Source organism: Salvelinus namaycush, unplaced genomic scaffold, assembly GCF_016432855.1.
Source record: "Salvelinus namaycush isolate Seneca unplaced genomic scaffold, SaNama_1.0 Scaffold1305, whole genome shotgun sequence".
Classification (NCBI taxonomy): domain Eukaryota; kingdom Metazoa; phylum Chordata; class Actinopteri; order Salmoniformes; family Salmonidae; genus Salvelinus; species Salvelinus namaycush.
This window is the reverse complement of record NW_024058015.1, coordinates 18,851-42,210: the sequence shown is the minus strand read 5'-3', so window position 1 is coordinate 42,210 and position 23,360 is coordinate 18,851. Positions and strand designations below refer to the sequence as shown.

The window sequence follows — 23,360 nt, the reverse complement described above, 5'->3', positions numbered from 1 at the left end:
CTGTCCATCCTGAGACACAGAGACATAATATTATATAAATAGATCTGAGGGCTCTCCACTATACTGTCCATCCTGAGAGACAGAGACATAATATTATATAAATAGATCTGAGGGCTCTCCACTATACTGTCCATCCTGAGAGACAGAGACATAATATTATATAAATAGATCTGAGGGCTCTCCACTATACTGTCCATCCTGAGAGACAGAGACATAATATTATATAAATAGATCTGAGGGCTCTCCACTATACTGTCCATCCTGAGAGAAAGAGACATAATATTATATAAATAGATCTGAGGGCTCTCCACTATACTGTCCATCCTGAGACAGAGACATAATATTATATAAATAGATCTGAGGGCTCTCCACTATACTGTCCATCCTGAGAGACAGAGACATAATATTATATAAATAGATCTGAGGGCTCTCCACTATACTGTCCATCCTGAGAGACAGAGACATAATATTATATAAATAGATCTGAGGGCTCTCCACTATACTGTCCATCCTGAGACAGAGACATAATATTATATAAATAGATCTGAGGGCTCTCCACTATACTGTCCATCCTGAGAGACAGAGACATAATATTATATAAATAGATCTGAGGGCTCTCCACTATACTGTCCATCCTGAGAGACAGAGACATAATATTATATAAATAGATCTGAGGGCTCTCCACTATACTGTCCATCCTGAGAGACAGAGACATAATATTATATAAATAGATCTGAGGGCTCTCCACTATACTGTCCATCCTGAGAGACAGAGACATAATATTATATAAATAGATCTGAGGGCTCTCCACTATACTGTCCATCCTGAGAGACAGAGACATAATATTATATAAATAGATCTGAGGGCTCTCCACTATACTGTCCATCCTGAGAGAGAGACATAATATTATATAAATAGATCTGAGGGCTCTCCACTATACTGTCCATCCTGAGACAGAGACATAATATTATATAAATAGATCTGAGGGCTCTCCACTATACTGTCCATCCTGAGAGACAGAGACATAATATTATATAAATAGATCTGAGGGCTCTCCACTATACTGTCCATCCTGAGAGACAGAGACATAATATTATATAAATAGATCTGAGGGCTCTCCACTATACTGTCCATCCTGAGAGACAGAGACATAATATTATATAAATAGATCTGAGGGCTCTCCACTATACTGTCCATCCTGAGACAGAGACATAATATTATATAAATAGATCTGAGGGCTCTCCACTATACTGTCCATCCTGAGAGACAGAGACATAATATTATATAAATAGATCTGAGGGCTCTCCACTATACTGTCCATCCTGAGAGACAGAGACATAATATTATATAAATAGATCTGAGGGCTCTCCACTATACTGTCCATCCTGAGAGACAGAGACATAATATTATATAAATAGATCTGAGGGCTCTCCACTATACTGTCCATCCTGAGAGACAGAGACATAATATTATATAAATAGATCTGAGGGCTCTCCACTATACTGTCCATCCTGAGACAGAGACATAATATTATATAAATAGATCTGAGGTCTCTCCACTATACTGTCCATCCTGAGAGACAGAGACATAATATTACATAAATAGATCTGAGGGCTCTCCACTATACTGTCCATCCTGAGAGACAGAGACATAATATTATATAAATAGATCTGAGGGCTCTCCACTATACTGTCCATCCTGAGACAGAGACATAATATTATATAAATAGATCTGAGGGCTCTCCACTATACTGTCCATCCTGAGAGACAGAGACATAATATTATATAAATAGATCTGAGGGCTCTCCACTATACTGTCCATCCTGAGAGACAGAGACATAATATTATATAAATAGATCTGAGGGCTCTCCACTATACTGTCCATCCTGAGACAGAGACATAATATTATATAAATAGATCTGAGGGCTCTCCACTATACTGTCCATCCTGAGACAGAGACATAATATTATATAAATAGATCTGAGGGCTCTCCACTATACTGTCCATCCTGAGAGACAGAGACATAATATTATATAAATAGATCTGAGGGCTCTCCACTATACTGTCCATCCTGAGACAGAGACATAATATTATATAAATAGATCTGAGGGCTCTCCACTATACTGTCCATCCTGAGAGACAGAGACATAATATTATATAAATAGATCTGAGGGCTCTCCACTATACTGTCCATCCTGAGACAGAGACATAATATTATATAAATAGATCTGAGGGCTCTCCACTATACTGTCCATCCTGAGAGACAGAGACATAATATTATATAAATAGATCTGAGGGCTCTCCACTATACTGTCCATCCTGAGAGACAGAGACATAATATTATATAAATAGATCTGAGGGCTCTCCACTATACTGTCCATCCTGAGACAGAGACATAATATTATATAAATAGATCTGAGGGCTCTCCACTATACTGTCCATCCTGAGAGACAGAGACATAATATTATATAAATAGATCTGAGGGCTCTCCACTATACTGTCCATCCTGAGAGACAGAGACATAATATTATATAAATAGATCTGAGGGCTCTCCACTATACTGTCCATCCTGAGAGACAGAGACATAATATTATATAAATAGATCTGAGGGCTCTCCACTATACTGTCCATCCTGAGAGACAGAGACATAATATTATATAAATAGATCTGAGGGCTCTCCACTATACTGTCCATCCTGAGAGACAGAGACATAATATTATATAAATAGATCTGAGGGCTCTCCACTATACTGTCCATCCTGAGACAGAGACATAATATTATATAAATAGATCTGAGGGCTCTCCACTATACTGTCCATCCTGAGAGACAGAGACATAATATTATATAAATAGATCTGGGGGCTCTCCACTATACTGTCCATCCTGAGAGACAGAGACATAATATTATATAAATAGATCTGAGGGCTCTCCACTATACTGTCCATCCTGAGACAGAGACATAATATTATATAAATAGATCTGAGGGCTCTCCACTATACTGTCCATCCTGAGACAGAGACATAATATTATATAAATAGATCTGAGGGCTCTCCACTATACTGTCCATCCTGAGAGACAGAGACATAATATTATATAAATAGATCTGAGGGCTCTCCACTATACTGTCCATCCTGAGAGACAGAGACATAATATTATATAAATAGATCTGAGGGCTCTCCACTATACTGTCCATCCTGAGAGACAGAGACATAATATTATATAAATAGATCTGAGGGCTCTCCACTATACTGTCCATCCTGAGAGACAGAGACATAATATTATATAAATAGATCTGAGGGCTCTCCACTATACTGTCCATCCTGAGACAGAGACATAATATTATATAAATAGATCTGAGGGCTCTCCACTATACTGTCCATCCTGAGAGACAGAGACATAATATTATATAAATAGATCTGAGGGCTCTCCACTATACTGTCCATCCTGAGAGACAGAGACCTAATATTATATAAATAGATCTGAGGGCTCTCCACTATACTGTCCATCCTGAGAGACAGAGACATAATATTATATAAATAGATCTGAGGTCTCTCCACTATACTGTCCATCCTGAGAGACAGAGACATAATATTATATAAATAGATCTGAGGGCTCTCCACTATACTGTCCATCCTGAGAGACAGAGACATAATATTATATAAATAGATCTGAGGGCTCTCCACTATACTGTCCATCCTGAGACAGAGACATAATATTATATAAATAGATCTGAGGGCTCTCCACTATACTGTCCATCCTGAGACAGAGACATAATATTATATAAATAGATCTGAGGGCTCTCCACTATACTGTCCATCCTGAGACAGAGACATAATATTATATAAATAGATCTGAGGGCTCTCCACTATACTGTCCATCCTGAGAGACAGAGACATAATATTATATAAATAGATCTGAGGGCTCTCCACTCTTCTGTCCATCCTGAGAGAGAGACATAAACACTATTCAAATCATGGCACTACAATAGCATAACAAAACTTACCATAAAATACATATTAATATTATAATATCATTATCATCTTAATGGTGTTTAATAATAATAAGTGTTAGTATGATCTGTATCAGAGAAAGTCAGGAGAAGTGTTGTTGTGCTGCACAATGTGTACCTCTCAGGTGTGTGTACCTCTCAGGTGTGTGTACCTCTCAGGTGTGTGTACCTCTCAGGTGTGTGTACCTCTCATGTGTGTGTACCTCTCATGTGTGTGTACCTCTCAGGTGTGTACCTACCTCTTGTCAGAGAACTCGAGGTTGATAATGTTTAACACTTTCTTCCTGCTGGTGCTGTAGTAGTAATCTACAAACTCCTTCAGCTTCATCTTACTGTCAGTCTGCTTGGTCACATCTATCACATCCACACCCACGTCTGGACCTGGGAATACAAACAGTTCAATGGAACTTCATTATACATAAAAGACACGAGAAAATCAATAGTGAGCAGGTCTTTAAATGGCAGTGAGTTGAAGATGTGTTGCTAACTAGGCTGCTCAGTATAAAGCAGGAGAAGTAACAGATGTGTTGCTAACTAGGCTGCTCAGTATAAAGCAGGAGAAGTAACAGATGTGTTGCTAACTAGGCTGCTCAGTATAAAGCAGGAGAAGTAACAGCAGAGATCAAAACAGCTGCCAGCAGCGCTCTCTGGTGGACAAATCATATTACTACTGGTTCCTGTCAGCAAAGTAGTAACCTCTAGTGCAGGGGTGTCAAACTCATTCCACGGAGGGCCTAGTGTCTGCAGGTTTTTGGTTTTTCCTTTCAATAAAGCCCTAGACAACCAGGTGTGGGGAGTTCCTAACTAATTAGTGATGTTAATTCATCAATCAAGTACAAGGGAGGAGCGAAAACCCGCAGACACTCGGCCCCCCGTGGAATGAGTTTGACACCTGTGCTCTAGGGGTTTGCCAACATGGCCATACGAGTATTTGTAATAGTATCCGTAAATTGACAGTTGATATAGGGTGACCACATTTAAAATACACAAATGTGGGAGAACAGGATGATTTTGCAGAACATTGTGAGAAATGGAAACCTCCGGAAGCTCCGGAGACACCTAATTGAGGCGCAGGTAGAATACTCGACCTAGTGCAGAAGTTGGTGATGCAGAAACGAGAGACTACATGTGCGGCTGTTTTATGAAAATCTGGGAAAATTTGTCAAAGGAAACATTTCTGGTTGGTCTCAGGGAATGTAAAACAGGAAGGGACATAAAACAGGACTGAGTGAAGTAGCAACAAATATAGTGACTGAGCAACTAATAAGGATGGAGCCTCACGCATCTATCAGTCTAATACGGCTATGTGTAGCTGATATCTATCAGTCTAATACGGCTATGTGTAGCTGATATCTATCAGTCTAATACGGCTATGTGTAGCTGATATCTATCAGTCTAATACGGCTATGTGTAGCTGATATCTATCAGTCTAATACGGCTATGTGTAGGTCTTCATCAGAAGCACGCTTTTTGCAAGTAATTACAGCCCAAAAGGACTTGAGAAATGTGATTGGTTGATGATAGGACTATGGAAATGTGATTGGTTGATGATAGGACTATGGAAATGTGATTGGTTGATGACTAGCGCTGCACGGAATATCAGATCTCAACAACGATTGGAGAAGTGTTCATCATCCGTAAAATACCACATCTTTCAACATGACTGGGACAGGTTGGAATGTCTGACTGGGACAGGTTGGAATGTCTGACTGGGACAGGTTGGAATGTCTGACTGGGACAGGTTGGAATGTCTGACTGGGACAGGTTGGAATGTCTGACTGGGACAGGTTGGAATGTCTGACTGGGACAGGTTGGAATGTCTGACTGGGACAGGTTGGAATGTCTGACTGGGACAGGTTGGAATGTCTGACTGAAATGCGTTGACAAAATGCAGGACATGATTGTTTGGTTGTCCAACGTGATGGATCAGCATAATCAGCATTTCATATTCTTTACCTACCCTCGCCCCGCTTGTTATTTATTTTTATATTTAACCTTTATTTAACTAGGCAAGTCAGGTAAGAACTAATTCTTATTTTCAATGACGGCCTAGGAACAGTGGGTTAACTGCCTTGTTCAGGGGCAGAACGACAGATTATTACCTTGTCAGCTCGGGGATTTGATCTTGCAACCTTTCGGTTACTGGCCCAACGCTCTAACCACTAGGCTACCTGCCGCCCCCTATGTTACATAACAGGAGGCAAAAGTAATCTAAATGATCAGGCTAACGGGAGGCAGAAGTAATCTAAATGATCAGGCTAACGGGAGGCAGAAGTAATCTAAATGATCAGGCTAACGGGAGGCAGAAGTAATCTAAATGATCAGTCTAACGGGAGGCAGCAGTAATCTAAATGATCAGTCTAACGGGAGGCAGAAGTAATCTAAATGATCAGGCTAACGGGAGGCAGAAGTAATCTAAATGATCAGGCTAACGGGAGGCAGAAGTAATCTAAATGATCAGTCTAACGGGAGGCAGCAGTAATCTAAATGATCAGTCTAACGGGAGGCAGAAGTAATCTAAATGATCAGGCTAACAGGAGGCAGAAGTAATCTAAATGATCAGACAGAATCAGGCCAAGAGAAGTGATCATGTGAAATTATGAAGCGAATGGATGGAGAAATACAGTATCGCTCTATCCAATCAGAGCAGCATGATCAACGTACAGCCCGCCCTTCTCTTTACAGACAGGCAAACTAGCCAGTAGAGGTATTTAGACAACGTAGCACCTGGCACTGGATTGAGGGATATGAAAAGCTGAGCGCTGGCACCAGCAAAAACATTTTCTAAAAAGAGAGGGGGGGGGGGGCATCTGATGGAGGAGATCGTCCTACGTACCTTACAGGAGGAAAACAATGAGTTATTTAGACACATAAGTTCAGTCTTTACCGACGTAAATGTAGAACGTAGACATCCCCAGTATTACTAAAGCTGTTAGAGCAGTAGACAGAGACAGGACTATACGTACCAACATGGTTCTCCACATCACTGATGTAGAAGGTAGGAGCCATGGACATCCCCAGTATTACTAAAGCTGTTAGAGCAGTAGACAGAGACAGGACTATACGTACCAACATGGTTCTCCACATCATTGATGTAGAAGGTAGGAGCGGGCATGGACATCCCCAGACCGTCCTTCTTCAGAACCAGGATCGGCTCGTTAAAACCAACCTCCTCCAGGTAGTCCATCGTCAGCTGACTGCCGTTCAGCTTCACCACAACGTCCTCAGAGCTGTGAAACATAGATTACATTACAGGGCCTTCAGAAAGTATTCATACCCCTTGACTTATTACACATTGTGTTACAGCCTGAATTCAAAATGGATTAAAGAGATTTTTGTCCCTCACCCATCTAAACACAAAACCCCATGATGACAAAATGAAAACATGTTTAAATGTTTTTTTGCAAATTTACTGAAAATTAAATACAGAAATACTATTCACACCCCTGAGTCAATACATGTTAGAATCACCTTTGGCAGTGATTACAGCTGTGAGTCTTTCTGGGTAAGTCTCTAAGAGTGATTACAGCTGTGAATCTTTCAGGGTAAGTCTCTAAGAGTGATTACAGCTGTGAATCTTTCAGGGTAAGTCTCTAAGAGTGATTACAGCTGTGAATCTTTCATGGTAAGTCTCTAAGAGTGATTACAGCTGTGAATCTTTCAGGGTAAGTCTCTAAGAGTTATAACAGCTGTGAGTCTTTCTGGGTAATTCTCTAAGAGCTGTGAGTCTTTCTGGGTAATTCTCTAAGAGCTGTGAGTCTTTCTGGGTAAGTCACTAAGAGCTGTGAGTCTTTCTGGGTAAATCTCTAAGAGCTGTGAGTCTTTCTGGGTAAGTCTCTAAGAGCTGTGAGTCTTTCTGGGTAAGTCTCTAAGAGCTGTGAGTCTTTCTGGGTAAATCTCTAAGAGCTGTGAGTCTTTCTGGGTAAGTCACTAAGAGCTGTGAGTCTTTCTGGGTAAATCTCTAAGAGCTGTGAGTGTTTCTGGGTAAGTCTCTAAGAGCTGTGAGTGTTTCTGGGTAAGTCTCTAAGAGCTGTGAGTCTTTCTGGGTAAGTCTCTAAGAGCTGTGAGTCTTTCTGGGTAAGTCTCTAAGAGCTGTGAGTCTTTCTGGGTAAGTCTCTAAGAGCTGTGAGTGTTTCTGGGTAAGTCTCTAAGAGCTGTGAGTCTTTCTGGGTAAGTCTCTAAGAGCTGTGAGTATTTCTGGGTAAGTCTCTAAGAGCTGTGAGTCTTTCTGGGTAAATCACTAAGAGCTGTGAGTCTGTCTGGGTGAGTCTCTAAGAGCTGTGAGTCTTCTGGGTAAGTCTCTAAGAGCTGTGAGTCTTTCTGGGTAAGTCTCTAAGAGCTGTGAGTCTTTCTGGGTCAGTCTCTAAGAGCTGTGAGTCTTTCTGGGTCTCTAAGAGCTGTGAGTCTTTCTGGGTAAGTCTCTAAGAGCTGTGAGTCTTTCTGGGTAAGTCTCTAAGAGCTGTGAGTCTCTCTGGGTGAGTCTCTAAGAGCTGTGAGTCTTTCTGTGTAAGTCTCTTAGAGCTGTGAGTCTTTCTGGGTAAGTCTCTAAGAGCTGTGAGTCTTTCTGGGTAAGGCTCTAAGAGCTGTGAGTCTTTCTGGGTAAGTCTCTAAGAGCTGTGAGTCTTTCTGGGTAAGTCTCTAAGAGCTGTGAGTCTTTCTGGGTCTCTAAGAGCTGTGAGTCTTTCTGGGCAAGGATCTAAGAGCTGTGAGTCTTTCTGGGTAAGTCTCTAAGAGCTGTGAGTCTTTCTGGGTAAGTCACTAAGAGCTGTGAGTCTTTCTGGGTAAATCTCTAAGAGCTGTGAGTGTTTCTGGGTAAGTCTCTAAGAGCTGTGAGTGTTTCTGGGTAAGTCTCTAAGAGCTGTGAGTCTTTCTGGGTAAGTCTCTAAGAGCTGTGAGTGTTTCTGGGTAAGTCTCTAAGAGCTGTGAGTGTTTCTGGGTAAGTCTCTAAGAGCTGTGAGTGTTTCTGGGTAAGTCTCTAAGAGCTGTGAGTCTTTCTGGGTAAGTCTCTAAGAGCTGTGAGTCTTTCTGGGTAAATCACTAAGAGCTGTGAGTCTGTCTGGGTGAGTCTCTAAGAGCTGTGAGTCTTCTGGGTAAGTCTCTAAGAGCTGTGAGTCTTTCTGGGTAAGTCTCTAAGAGCTGTGAGTCTTTCTGGGTCAGTCTCTAAGAGCTGTGAGTCTTTCTGGGTCTCTAAGAGCTGTGAGTCTTTCTGGGTAAGTCTCTAAGAGCTGTGAGTCTTTCTGGGTAAGTCTCTAAGAGCTGTGAGTCTCTCTGGGTGAGTCTCTAAGAGCTGTGAGTCTTTCTGTGTAAGTCTCTTAGAGCTGTGAGTCTTTCTGGGTAAGTCTCTAAGAGCTGTGAGTCTTTCTGGGTAAGTCTCTAAGAGCTGTGAGTCTTTCTGGGTAAGTCTCTAAGAGCTGTGAGTCTTTCTGGGTAAGTCTCTAAGAGCTGTGAGTCTTTCTGGGTAAGTCTCTAAGAGCTGTGAGTCTTTCTGGGTAAGTCTCTAAGAGCTGTGAGTCTTTCTGGGCAAGGATCTAAGAGCTGTGAGTCTTTCTGGGTAAGTCTCTAAGAGCTGTGAGTCTTTCTGGGTAAGGCTCTAAGAGCTGTGAGTCTTTCTGGGTAAGGCTCTAAGAGCTGTGAGTCTTTCTGGGTAAGGCTCTAAGAGCTGTGAGTCTTTCTGGGTAAGTCTCTAAGAGCTGTGAGTCTTTCTGGGTAAGTCTCTAAGAGCTGTGAGTGTTTCTGGGTCTCTAAGAGCTGTGAGTCTTTCTGGGTAAGTCTCTAAGAGCTGTGAGTCTTTCTGGGCAAGTCTCTAAGAGCTCTGAGTCTTTCTGGGTAAGTCTTTTAAAGCTGTGAGTCTTTCTGGGTAAGTCTCTAAGAGCTGTGAGTCTTTCTGGGTAAGTCTCTAAGAGCTGAGAGTCTTTCTGGGTAAGTCTCTAAGAGCTGAGATTCTTTCTGGGTAAGTCTCTAAGAGCTCTGAGTCTTTCTGGGTAAGAGTCTCTAAGAGCTGTGAGTCTTGGTGGTACAGGGTTACTGGTGGTACTGGTGGTACAGTGGTACTGGTGGTACTGGTGGTAGTGTTACTGGTGGTACAGTGTTACAGTGTTACTGGTGGTACAGTGTTACTGGTGGTACAGTGTTACTGGTGGTACTGGTGGTACTGGTGGTACAGTGGTACTGGTGGTACAGTGTTACTGGTGGTACTGGTGGTACAGTGTTACTGGTGGTACTGGTGGTACAGTGCTACTGGTGGTACAGTGCTACTGGTGGTACAGTGCTACTGGTGGTACTGGTGGTACAGTGTTACTGGTGGTACTGGTGGTACAGTGTTACTGGTGGTACAGTGTTACTGGTTGTACAGTGCTACTGGTGGTACAGTGGTACAGTGTTACTGGTGGTACAGTGTTACTGGTGGTACTGGTGGTACAGTGCTACTGGTGGTACAGTGCTACTGGTGGTACAGTGCTACTGGTGGTACAGTGTTACTGGTGTTACTGGTGGTACAGTGTTACTGGTGGTACAGTGTTACTGGTGGTACAGTGGTACTGGTGGTACAGTGTTACTGGTGGTACAGTGGTACTGGTGGTACAGTGGTACTGGTGGTACAGTGGTACAGTGTTACTGGTGGTACAGTGTTACTGGTGGTACAGTGTTACTGGTGGTACAGTGTTACTGGTGGTACAGTGCTACTGGTGGTACAGTGTTACTGGTGGTACAGTGTTACTGGTGGTACAGTGCTACTGGTGGTACAGTGGTACTGGTGGTACAGTGTTACAGTGTTACTGGTGGTACTAGTGTTACAGTGTTATTGGTGGTACTGGTGTTACTGGTGGTACAGTGTTACTGGTGGTACAGTGTTGCTGGTGGTACAGTGTTACTGGTGTTACTGGTGGTACAGTGGTACTGGTGGTACAGTGTTACTGGTGGTACTAGTGTTACAGTGTTATTGGTGGTACTGGTGTTACTGGTGGTACAGTGGTACTGGTGGTACAGTGCTACTGGTGGTACAGTGTTACTGGTGTTACTGGTGGTACAGTGGTACTGGTGGTACAGTGTTACTGGTGGTACAGTGTTACTGGTGGTACAGTGTTACTGGTGTTACTGGTGGTACTGGTGTTACTGGTGGTACAGTGTTACTGGTGGTACTGGTGGTACAGTGTTACTGGTGGTACAGTGTTACTGGTGTTACTGGTGGTACAGTGTTACTGGTGGTACAGTGTTACTGGTGGTACAGTGTTACTGGTGGTACAGTGTTACTGGTGTTACTGGTGGTACTGGTGGTACAGTGTTACTGGTGGTACTGGTGGTACAGTGTTACTGGTGGTACAGTGTTACTGGTGTTACTGGTGGTACTGGTGGTACTGGTGGTACAGTGTTACTGGTGGTACAGTGTTACTGGTGGTACAGTGTTACTGGTGGTACAGTGTTACTGGTGTTACTGGTGGTACAGTGTTACTGGTGGTACAGTGTTACTGGTGTTACTGGTGGTACAGTGTTACTGGTGTTACTGGTGGTACTGGTGTTACTGGTGGTACAGTGTTACTGGTGGTACAGTGTTACTGGTGGTACAGTGTTACTGGTGTTACTGGTGGTACTGGTGGTACTGGTGGTACAGTGTTACTGGTGGTACAGTGTTACTGGTGGTACAGTGTTACTGGTGGTACAGTGTTACTGGTGTTACTGGTGGTACAGTGTTACTGGTGGTACAGTGTTGCTGGTGGTACAGTGTTACTGGTGTTACTGGTGGTACAGTGTTACTGGTGGTACTGGTGGTACAGTGTTACTGGTGGTACTGGTGGTACAGTGTTACTGGTGTTACTGGTGGTACAGTGTTACTGGTGGTACAGTGTTACTGGTGGTACAGTGTTACTGGTGGTACAGTGTTACTGGTGGTACAGTGTTACTGGTGGTACAGTGTTACTGGTGGTACAGTGGTACTGGTGGTACAGTGTTACTGGTGGTACAGTGTTACTGGTGGTACAGTGTTACTGGTGGTACAGTGGTACTGGTGGTACAGTGTTACAGTGTTACTGGTGGTACTAGTGTTACAGTGTTATTGGTGGTACTGGTGTTACTGGTGGTACAGTGTTACTGGTGGTACAGTGTTGCTGGTGGTACAGTGTTACTGGTGTTACTGGTGGTACAGTGGTACTGGTGGTACAGTGTTACTGGTGGTACTAGTGTTACAGTGTTATTGGTGGTACTGGTGTTACTGGTGGTACAGTGGTACTGGTGGTACAGTGCTACTGGTGGTACTGGTGGTACAGTGTTATTGGTGGTACTGGTGTTACTGGTGGTACAGTGGTACTGGTGGTACAGTGTTGCTGGTGGTACAGTGTTACTGGTGTTACTGGTGGTACAGTGTTACTGGTGGTACAGTGCTACTGGTGGTACAGTGTTACTGGTGGTACAGTGTTACTGGTGGTACAGTGTTACTGGTGGTACAGTGTTACTGGTGTTACTGGTGGTACAGTGTTACTGGTGGTACAGTGTTACTGGTGGTACAGTGTTACTGGTGTTACTGGTGGTACAGTGTTACTGGTGGTACAGTGTTACTGGTGGTACAGTGTTACTGGTGTTACTGGTGGTACAGTGTTACTGGTGGTACAGTGTTACTGGTGTTACTGGTGGTACAGTGTTACTGGTGGTACAGTGTTACTGGTGGTACAGTGTTACTGGTGGTACAGTGTTACTGGTGTTACTGGTGGTACTGGTGTTACTGGTGGTACAGTGTTACTGGTGTTACTGGTGGTACAGTGTTACTGGTGTTACTGGTGGTACAGTGTTACTGGTGGTACAGTGTTACTGGTGGTACAGTGTTACTGGTGGTACAGTGTTACTGGTGGTACAGTGTTACTGGTGTTACTGGTGGTACTGGTGTTACTGGTGGTACAGTGTTACTGGTGGTACAGTGTTACTGGTGGTACAGTGTTACTGGTGGTACAGTGTTACTGGTGGTACAGTGTTGCTGGTGGTACAGTGTTACTGGTGATACTCTCTGATTTTGAACTCCAGTGTAACTAGATAATGCTACACAGCTACACAGCAAACTCAACTGTGTTTCTTTTTCCGACAGAGGTTTAGTTGGCGGGGAAACCTCTCAGACCCCTCCCTCAACAGACCGGATCCTTGGCCAGGGTGTGAGTTCATCCAAGAAACCCAGGTCTGTGTGTTTCCCCACCGACATCACAGAAACACTGTGTTTTTGGGGCCCCCCAACCTCAATTAGGAATTGGAACGAGATCTACAGTTACACAGGGTCACCTGACCACACATCACAAACACGCAGGGTGTTCAGGGTCACAGGGTCACAGGGTCACAGGGTCACAGTTACACAGGGTCACCTGAACAACATGTGGACAAGATGCTTTTCAGGAATAGATACTCCCCACTATTTAGTACCTCTGATCAGCCCTGCTCTGGGTACGGCCTACCCCACTATTTAGTACCCCTGATCAGCCCTGCTCTCGGTACGGCCTACCCCAATATTTAGTACCCCTGATCAGCCCTGCTCTGGGTACGGCCTACCCCACTATTTAGTACCCCTGATCAGCCCTGCTCTGGGTATGGCCTACCCCACTATTTAGTACCTCTAATCAGCCCTGCTCTGGGTACGGCCTACCCCACTATTTAGTACCCCTGATCAGCCCTGCTCTGGGTACGGCCTACCCCACTATTTAGTACCTCTAATCAGCCCTGCACTGGGTACGGCCTACCCCACTATTTAGTACCTCTAATCAGCCCTGCTCTGGGTACGGCCTACCCCACTATTTAGTACCTCTAATCAGCCCTGCTCTGGGTACGGCCTACCCCACTATTTAGTACCCCTGATCAGCCCTGCTCTGGGTACGGCCTACCCCACTATTTAGTACCCCTGATCAGCCCTGCTCTCGGTACGGCCTACCCCAATATTTAGTACCCCTGATCAGCCCTGCTCTCGGTACAGCCTACCCCACTATTTAGTACCTCTAATCAGCCCTGCTCTGGTCACGGCCTACCCCACTATTTAGTACCCCTGATCAGCCCTGCTCTCGGTACGGCCTACCCCACTATTTAGTACCTCTAATCAGCCCTGCTCTGGGTACGGCCTACCCCACTATTTAGTACCCCTGATCAGCCCTGCTCTCGGTACGGCCTACCCCACTATTTAGTACCTCTAATCAGCCCTGCTCTGGGTACGGCCTACCCCACTATTTAAAATGAGCTAGTTGTGTTCTTATGGCCTTCCCCTAGCACAGAGTGACACACGTCTTGATGATTTCTCTGTAAATAAATATTTCATTGTTTTAAACTGTTGCTTTGGGAAGTTTGTCAAAAGGAATGAGTACATTAAGAGATCACCAAATCACAAGACAATCATGGTCAAATAAATACATCTGAAAAATGTGTCTAAACAAATCAACCAGAAATAAATCTTAAAACGTCTTTTTATTTCTAAAATGTCTTCACTTTTTTAAGACGTCTCAAAACATGGTGATGGCTGGATACGTAGCATGTAGGACCGGCTTCCCCAGATGAAGCCTGGTAGCGGGGAACTGTCCCATATGATGTGGTTAACTGATATGTTAAAAACCTATCCATGTGTGCTGTAAGATCTGGCATCTACAATGTAGTCAGCCTGGAACGCAGCCGGAGAGTTCTCCTGAGAGAAGGGTTCCAGACATCACGGACCAGGCACCCTATTGGTTGGTCACAAATGGCACCCTATTTCCTATACAGTACACTATTTTTGATCAAGACTCTGGTCAAAAGTAGTGCGCTATAGTGAATAGGGTGTCATTTGGGATGAATCCTATGGATCCAGAGGGAGGCTTTCTAATAGTGGTCTGAGAGCTCCATCTAGTGTCCACTCTGGTACACTGCAAGACGTCTTATAATTACACTATGACAACTCCAATCCAATCAGAGGCTGTTGAATCTGAAGTCTGGAGGACTACTCCTGTCTTATCCGGTGTCCTGTGTGAATTTAAGTATGCTCTCTCTAATTCTCTCCTTCTCTCTTTCTTTCTCTCTCTCGGAGGACCTGAGCCCTAGGACCATGCGTCAGGACTACCTGGCATGATGACTCCTTGCTGTCCCCAGTCCACCTGGCCTTGCTGCTGCTCCAGTTTCAACTGTTCTGCCTGCGGCTATGGAACACTGACCTGTTCACCGGACGTGCTAAAAAAGCCAACTGACATTTACTCCTGAGGTGCTGACTTGCTGAACCCTCGATAACTACTGTGATTATTATTATTTGACCATGCTGGTTATTTATGAACATTTGAACATCTTGGCCATGTTCTGTTATAATCTCCACCCGGCACAGCCAGAAGAGGACTGGCCACCCCTCATAGCCTGGTTCCTCTCTAGGTTTCTTCCTAGGTTTTGGCCTTTCTAGGGAGTTTTTCCTAGCCACCGTGCTTCTACACAGGCATTACTTGCTGTTTGGGGTTTTAGGCTGGGTTTCTGTACAGCACTTTGAGATATTAGCTGATGTACGAAGGGCTTTATAAATACATTTGATTTGATTTTGATTTGATTTGAATCTGATGTCTGCCTGTCTGAGCTGTATTAGTACTGTCTGACAATCCTGTCTGAGATCTATTAGTACTGTCTGATAATCCTGTCTGAGATGTATTAGTACTGTCTGATAATCCTGTCTGAGATCTATTAGTACTGTCTGATAATCCTGTCTGAGATCTATTAGTACTGTCTGATAATCCTGTCTGAGATCTATTAGTACTGTCTGATAATCCTGTCTGAGATCTATTAGTACTGTCTGATAATCCTGTCTGAGATGTATTAGTACTGACTGATAATCCTGTCTGAGATCTATTAGTACTGACTGATAATCCTGTCTGAGATCTATTAGTACTGTCTGATAATCCTGTCTGAGATCTATTAGTACTGTCTGATAATCCTGTCTGAGATCTATTAGTACTGTCTGATAATCCTGTCTGAGATCTATTAGTACTGACTGATAATCCTGTCTGAGATGTATTAGTACTGACTGATAATCCTGTCTGGGATCTATTACTGTGTGGTCATCTGACTGACAGGGTAAGAGACAGGTTGGAGTTGTTGGAGTTAAATTAAATCTGCTTTAAGGAGGTTGACACAGAGAGAGTCGCTGTTTAAAAACTAACTAGCTACTTCCCACACAAACAAACACACAGACAGACACACTGGACCTCACGGCGCTACAGAGGCTGGGTAATAACGCCCGGTACATCACTGGACCTCAAGGCGCTACAGAGGCTGGGTAATAACGCCCGGTACATCACTGGACCTCACGGCGCTACAGAGGGTGGGTAATAACGCCCGGTACATCACTGGACCTCAAGGCGCTACAGAGGGTGGGTAATAACGCCCGGTACATCACTGGACCTCAAGGCGCTACAGAGGGTGGGTAATAACGCCCGGTACATCACTGGACCTCAAGGCGCTACAGAGGGTGGGTAATAACGCCCGGTACATCACTGGACCTCAAGGCGCTACAGAGGCTGGGTAATAACGCCCGGTACATCACTGGACCTCAAGGCGCTACAGAGGGTGGGTAATAACGCCCGGTACATCACTGGACCTCACGGCGCTACAGAGGCTGGGTAATAACGCCCGGTACATCACTGGACCTCAAGGCGCTACAGAGGGTGGGTAATAACGCCCGGTACATCACTGGACCTCAAGGCGCTACAGAGGCTGGGTAATAACGCCCGGTACATCACTGGACCTCAAGGCGCTACAGAGGCTGGGTAATAACGCCCGGTACATCACTGGACCTCAAGGCGCTACAGAGGGTGGGTAATAACGCCCGGTACATCACTGGACCTCAAGGCGCTACAGAGGCTGGGTAATAACGCCCGGTACATCACTGGACCTCAAGGCGCTACAGAGGCTGGGTAATAACGCCCGGTACATCACTGGACCTCAAGGCGCTACAGAGGGTGGGTAATAACGCCCGGTACATCACTGGACCTCACGGCGCTACAGAGGGTGGGTAATAACGCCCGGTACATCACTGGACCTCAAGGCGCTACAGAGGGTGGGTAATAACGCCCGGTACATCACTGGACCTCAAGGCGCTACAGAGGGTGGGTAATAACGCCCGGTACATCACTGGACCTCAAGGCGCTACAGAGGGTGGGTAATAACGCCCGGTACATCACTGGACCTCAAGGCGCTACAGAGGGTGGGTAATAACGCCCGGTACATCACTGGACCTCAAGGCGCTACAGAGGGTGGGTAATAACGCCCGGTACATCACTGGACCTCACGGCGCTACAGAGGCTGGGTAATAACGCCCGGTACATCACTGGACCTCACGGCGCTACAGAGGCTGGGTAATAACGCCCGGTACATCACTGGACCTCACGGCGCTACAGAGGCTGGGTAATAACGCCCGGTACATCACTGGACCTCAAGGCGCTACAGAGGCTGGGTAATAACGCCCGGTACATCACTGGACCTCAAGGCGCTACAGAGGGTGGGTAATAACGCCCGGTACATCACTGGACCTCAAGGCGCTACAGAGGGTGGGTAATAACGCCCGGTACATCACTGGACCTCAAGGCGCTACAGAGGGTGGGTAATAACGCCCGGTACATCACTGGACCTCACGGCGCTACAGAGGCTGGGTAATAACGCCCGGTACATCACTGGACCTCACGGCGCTACAGAGGCTGGGTAATAACGCCCGGTACATCACTGGACCTCAAGGCGCTACAGAGGGTGGGTAATAACGCCCGGTACATCACTGGACCTCAAGGCGCTACAGAGGGTGGGTAATAACGCCCGGTACATCACTGGACCTCAAGGCGCTACAGAGGCTGGGTAATAACGCCCGGTACATCACTGGACCTCAAGGCGCTACAGAGGCTGGGTAATAACGCCCGGTACATCACTGGACCTCAAGGCGCTACAGAGGGTGGGTAATAACGCCCGGTACATCACTGGACCTCAAGGCGCTACAGAGGGTGGGTAATAACGCCCGGTACATCACTGGACCTCAAGGCGCTACAGAGGCTGGGTAATAACGCCCGGTACATCACTGGACCTCAAGGCGCTACAGAGGCTGGGTAATAACGCCCGGTACATCACTGGACCTCAAGGCGCTACAGAGGGTGGGTAATAACGCCCGGTACATCACTGGACCTCAAGGCGCTACAGAGGGTGGGTAATAACGCCCGGTACATCACTGGACCTCAAGGCGCTACAGAGGCTGGGTAATAACGCCCGGTACATCATTGGACCTCAAGGCGCTACAGAGGGTGGGTAATAACGCCCGGTACATCACTGGACCTCAAGGCGCTACAGAGGCTGGGTAATAACGCCCGGTACATCACTGGACCTCAAGGCGCTACAGAGGCTGGGTAATAACGCCCGGTACATCACTGGACCTCAAGGCGCTACAGAGGCTGGGTAATAACGCCCGGTACATCACTGGACCTCAAGGCGCTACAGAGGCTGGGTAATAACGCCCGGTACATCACTGGACCTCAAGGCGCTACAGAGGCTGGGTAATAACGCCCGGTACATCACTGGACCTCAAGGCGCTACAGAGGCTGGGTAATAACGCCCGGTACATCACTGGACCTCAAGGCGCTACAGAGGGTGGGTAATAACGCCCGGTACATCACTGGACCTCAAGGCGCTACAGAGGCTGGGTAATAACGCCCGGTACATCACTGGACCTCAAGGCGCTACAGAGGGTGGGTAATAACGTCCGGTACATCACTGGACCTCACGGCGCTACAGAGGGTGGGTAATAACGCCCGGTACATCACTGGACCTCACGGCGCTACAGAGGGTGGGTAATAACGCCCGGTACATCACTGGACCTCAAGGCGCTACAGAGGCTGGGTAATAACGCCCGGTACATCACTGGACCTCACGGCGCTACAGAGGCTGGGTAATAACGCCCGGTACATCACTGGACCTCACGGCGCTACAGAGGGTGGGTAATAACGCCCGGTACATCACTGGACCTCAAGGCGCTACAGAGGCTGGGTAATAACGCCCGGTACATCACTGGACCTCAAGGCGCTACAGAGGCTGGGTAATAACGCCCGGTACATCACTGGACCTCAAGGCGCTACAGAGGCTGGGTAATAACGCCCGGTACATCACTGGACCTCAAGGCGCTACAGAGGCTGGGTAATAACGCCCGGTACATCACTGGACCTCAAGGCGCTACAGAGGCTGGGTAATAACGCCCGGTACATCACTGGACCTCAAGGCGCTACAGAGGCTGGGTAATAACGCCCGGTACATCACTGGACCTCAAGGCGCTACAGAGGGTGGGTAATAACGCCCGGTACATCACTGGACCTCAAGGCGCTACAGAGGCTGGGTAATAACGCCCGGTACATCACTGGACCTCAAGGCGCTACAGAGGGTGGGTAATAACGTCCGGTACATCACTGGACCTCACGGCACTACAGAGGGTGGGTAATAACGCCCGGTACATCACTGGACCTCACGGCGCTACAGAGGGTGGGTAATAACGCCCGGTACATCACTGGACCTCAAGGCGCTACAGAGGCTGGGTAATAACGCCCGGTACATCACTGGACCTCACGGCGCTACAGAGGCTGGGTAATAACGCCCGGTACATCACTGGACCTCACGGCGCTACAGAGGGTGGGTAATAACGCCCGGTACATCACTGGACCTCAAGGCGCTACAGAGGCTGGGTAATAACGCCCGGTACATCACTGGACCTCAAGGCGCTACAGAGGCTGGGTAATAACGCCCGGTACATCACTGGACCTCAAGGCGCTACAGAGGCTGGGTAATAACGCCCGGTACATCACTGGACCTCAAGGCGCTACAGAGGCTGGGTAATAACGCCCGGTACATCACTGGACCTCAAGGCGCTACAGAGGGTGGGTAATAACGCCCGGTACATCACTGGACCTCAAGGCGCTACAGAGGGTGGGTAATAACGCCCGGTACATCACTGGACCTCAAGGCGCTACAGAGGCTGGGTAATAACGCCCGGTACATCACTGGACCTCACGGCGCTACAGAGGCTGGGTAATAACGCCCGGTACATCACTGGACCTCAAGGCGCTACAGAGGGTGGGTAATAACGCCCGGTACATCACTGGACCTCAAGGCGCTACAGAGGCTGGGTAATAACGCCCGGTACATCACTGGACCTCAAGGCGCTACAGAGGGTGGGTAATAACGCCCGGTACATCACTGGACCTCAAGGCGCTACAGAGGGTGGGTAATAACGCCCGGTACATCACTGGACCTCAAGGCGCTACAGAGGGTGGGTAATAACGCCCGGTACATCACTGGACCTCAAGGCGCTACAGAGGCTGGGTAATAACGCCCGGTACATCACTGGACCTCAAGGCGCTACAGAGGCTGGGTAATAACGCCCGGTACATCACTGGGGCCCAGTACACCTTTACAGTGCTTTAGGAAAGTATTCAGACCCCTTGACTTTTTACACATTTTATTAAGTTACAGTCTTATTCTAAAATTGATTAAATATAACAATTTCCTCATCAATCTACACACAATACCGCATAATGACAAAACGAAAACAGGTTTTTAGACATTTTTGTAAATTTATACAACTTAAAAAAACAGCACTACCGTATTTACATATCTATTCAGACCCTTCGCTATGAGACTTGAAGTTGAGCTCAGGTGCATTTTGTTTCCATTGATCATCCTTGAGATGTTTCTACAACTTGATTAGAGTCCACCTGTGGTGAATTCAATTGATTGGAAAGGTACACACCTGTCTATTTAAAGGTCTCACAGTTGACAGTTCATGTCAGAGCAAAAACCAGGTGGATGGAATTGTCCGTAGAGCTCCGAGACAAGATTGTGTCGAGGCACAGATCTGGGGAAGGGTATTAAAAAAATGTATGCAGCATTGAAGGTCCCCAAGAGCACAGTGGCCTCCATCATTCTTAAATGGAATAAGTTTGGAACTACCAAGACTCTTCCTAGAGCTGGCTGCCCGGCAAAACTGATCGGGGGAGAAGGGCCTTGGTCAGGGAGGTGACCATGAACCTGATGGTCACTCTGACAGAGCTCCAGAGTTCCTCTGTGGAGATGGGAGAACCTTCCAGAAGGACAACCATCTCTGCAGCACTCCACCAATCAGGCCTTTATGGTAGAATGGCCAGACTGAAGCCACTCCTCAGTATAAGGCACATGACAGACCTCTTGGAGTTTGCCAAAAGGCACCTACAGACTCTCAGACCATGAGAAACAAGATTCTCTGGTCTGATGAAACCAAGATTGAACTCTTTGGCCTGAATGCCAAGCGTCACGTCTGGAGGAAACCTGGCACCATCACTATAGTGAAGCATGGTGGTGTCAGCATCATGCTGTGGGGATGTTTTTCAGGGACTGGGAGACTAGTCAGGATGGAGGGAAAGATGAATGGAGCAAAGTACAGAGAGATCCTTGATGAAAACCTGCTCCAGAGCGCTCAGGACCTCAGATTGGGGCGAAGGTTCACCTCCCTGTATACAGTCATGTTATTACCTGGTACTCCCTGTATATAGCCATGTTATTACCTGGTACTCCCTGTATATAACCATGTTATTACCTGGTACTTCCTGTATATAGCCATGTTATTACCTGGTACTCCCTGTATATAACCATGTTATTACCTGGTACTTCCTGTATATAGCCATGTTATTACCTGGTACTTCCTGTATATAGCCATGTTATTACCTGGTACTCCCTGTATATAGCCATGTTATTACCTGGTACTCCCTGTATATAACCATGTTATTACCTGGTACTTCCTGTATATAGCCATGTTATTACCTGGTACTTCCTGTATATAGCCATGTTATTACCTGGTACTCCCTGTATATAGCCATGTTATTACCTGGTGCTCCCTGTATATAGCCATGTTATTACCTGGTACTCCCTGTCTATAGCCATATTATTACCTGGTACTCCCTGTATATAGCCATGTTATTACCTGGTACTTCCTGTATATAGACATGTTATTAGCTGGTACTTCCTGTATATAGCCATGTTATTACCTGGTACTCCCTGTCTATAGCCATATTATTACCTGGTACTCCCTGTATATAGCCATGTTATTACCTGGTACTTCCTGTATATAGACATGTTATTAGCTGGTACTTCCTGTATATAGCCATGTTATTACCAGGTACTTCCTGTATATAGACATGTTATTAGCTGGTACTTCCTGTATATAGCCATGTTATTACCTGGTACTCCCTGTCTATAGCCATATTATTACCTGGTACTCCCTGTATATAGCCATGTTATTACCTGGTACTCCCTGTATATAGCCATGTTATTACCTGGTACTCCCTGTATATAGCCGTGTTATTACCTGGTACTTCCTGTATATAGCCATGTTATTACCTGGTACTTCCTGTATATAGCCATGTTATTACCTGGTACTCCCTGTATATAGCCATGTTATTACCTGGTACTCCCTGTATATAACCATGTTATTACCTGGTACTTCCTGTATATAGCCATGTTATTACCTGGTACTTCCTGTATATAGACATGTAATTACCTGGTACTTCCTGTATATAGCCATGTTATTACCTGGTACTCCCTGTATATAGCCATGTTATTACCTGGTGCTCCCTGTATATAGCCATGTTATTACCTGGTACTCCCTGTATATAGCCATGTTATTACCTGGTACTCCCTGTATATAGCCATGTTATTACCTGGTACTTCCTGTATATAGCCATGTTATTACCTGGTACTCCCTGTATATAGCCATGCTATTACCTGGTACTCCCTGTATATAGCCATGTTATTACCTGGTACTCCCTGTATATAACCATGTTATTACCTGGTACTCCCTGTATATAGCCATGTTATTACCTGGTGCTCCCTGTATATAGCCATGTTATTACTACTCCCTGTATATAGCCATGTTATTACCTGGTACTTCCTGTATATAGCCATGTTATTACCTGGTACTCCCTGTCTATAGCCATATTATTACCTGGTACTCCCTGTATATAGCCATGTTATTACCTGGTACTTCCTGTATATAGACATGTTATTAGCTGGTACTTCCTGTATATAGCCATGTTATTACCAGGTACTTCCTGTATATAGACATGTTATTAGCTGGTACTTCCTGTATATAGACATGTTATTAGCTGGTACTTCCTGTATATAGCCATGTTATTACCAGGTACTTCCTGTATATAGACATGTTATTAGCTGGTACTTCCTGTATATAGACATGTTATTAGCTGGTACTCCCTGTATATAGCCATGTTATTACCAGGTACTTCCTGTATATAGACATGTTATTAGCTGGTACTTCCTGTATATAGCCATGTTATTACCAGGTACTCCCTGTATATAGCCATGTTATTAGCTGGTACTTCCTGT

The 23,360-nt window shown here is 45.8% G+C and overlaps 1 protein-coding gene across 1 annotated transcript in view; it reads right to left on the bottom strand.

Annotated features, from left to right (window-relative positions):
- Nucleotides 1-23,360, bottom strand: part of LOC120036325 (lysine-specific demethylase phf2-like) — a 48,836-nt gene that overhangs the window by 14,412 nt on the left and 11,064 nt on the right. Inside the window, exons 10-11 of the mRNA XM_038982801.1 lie at nucleotides 7,077-7,237; nucleotides 4,247-4,388 (exon numbers count right to left, since the gene is read on the bottom strand). Coding sequence (XP_038838729.1) covers nucleotides 4,247-4,388; nucleotides 7,077-7,237 — 303 coding nt within the window. The remainder of the gene's footprint in view (nucleotides 1-4,246; nucleotides 4,389-7,076; nucleotides 7,238-23,360) is intronic.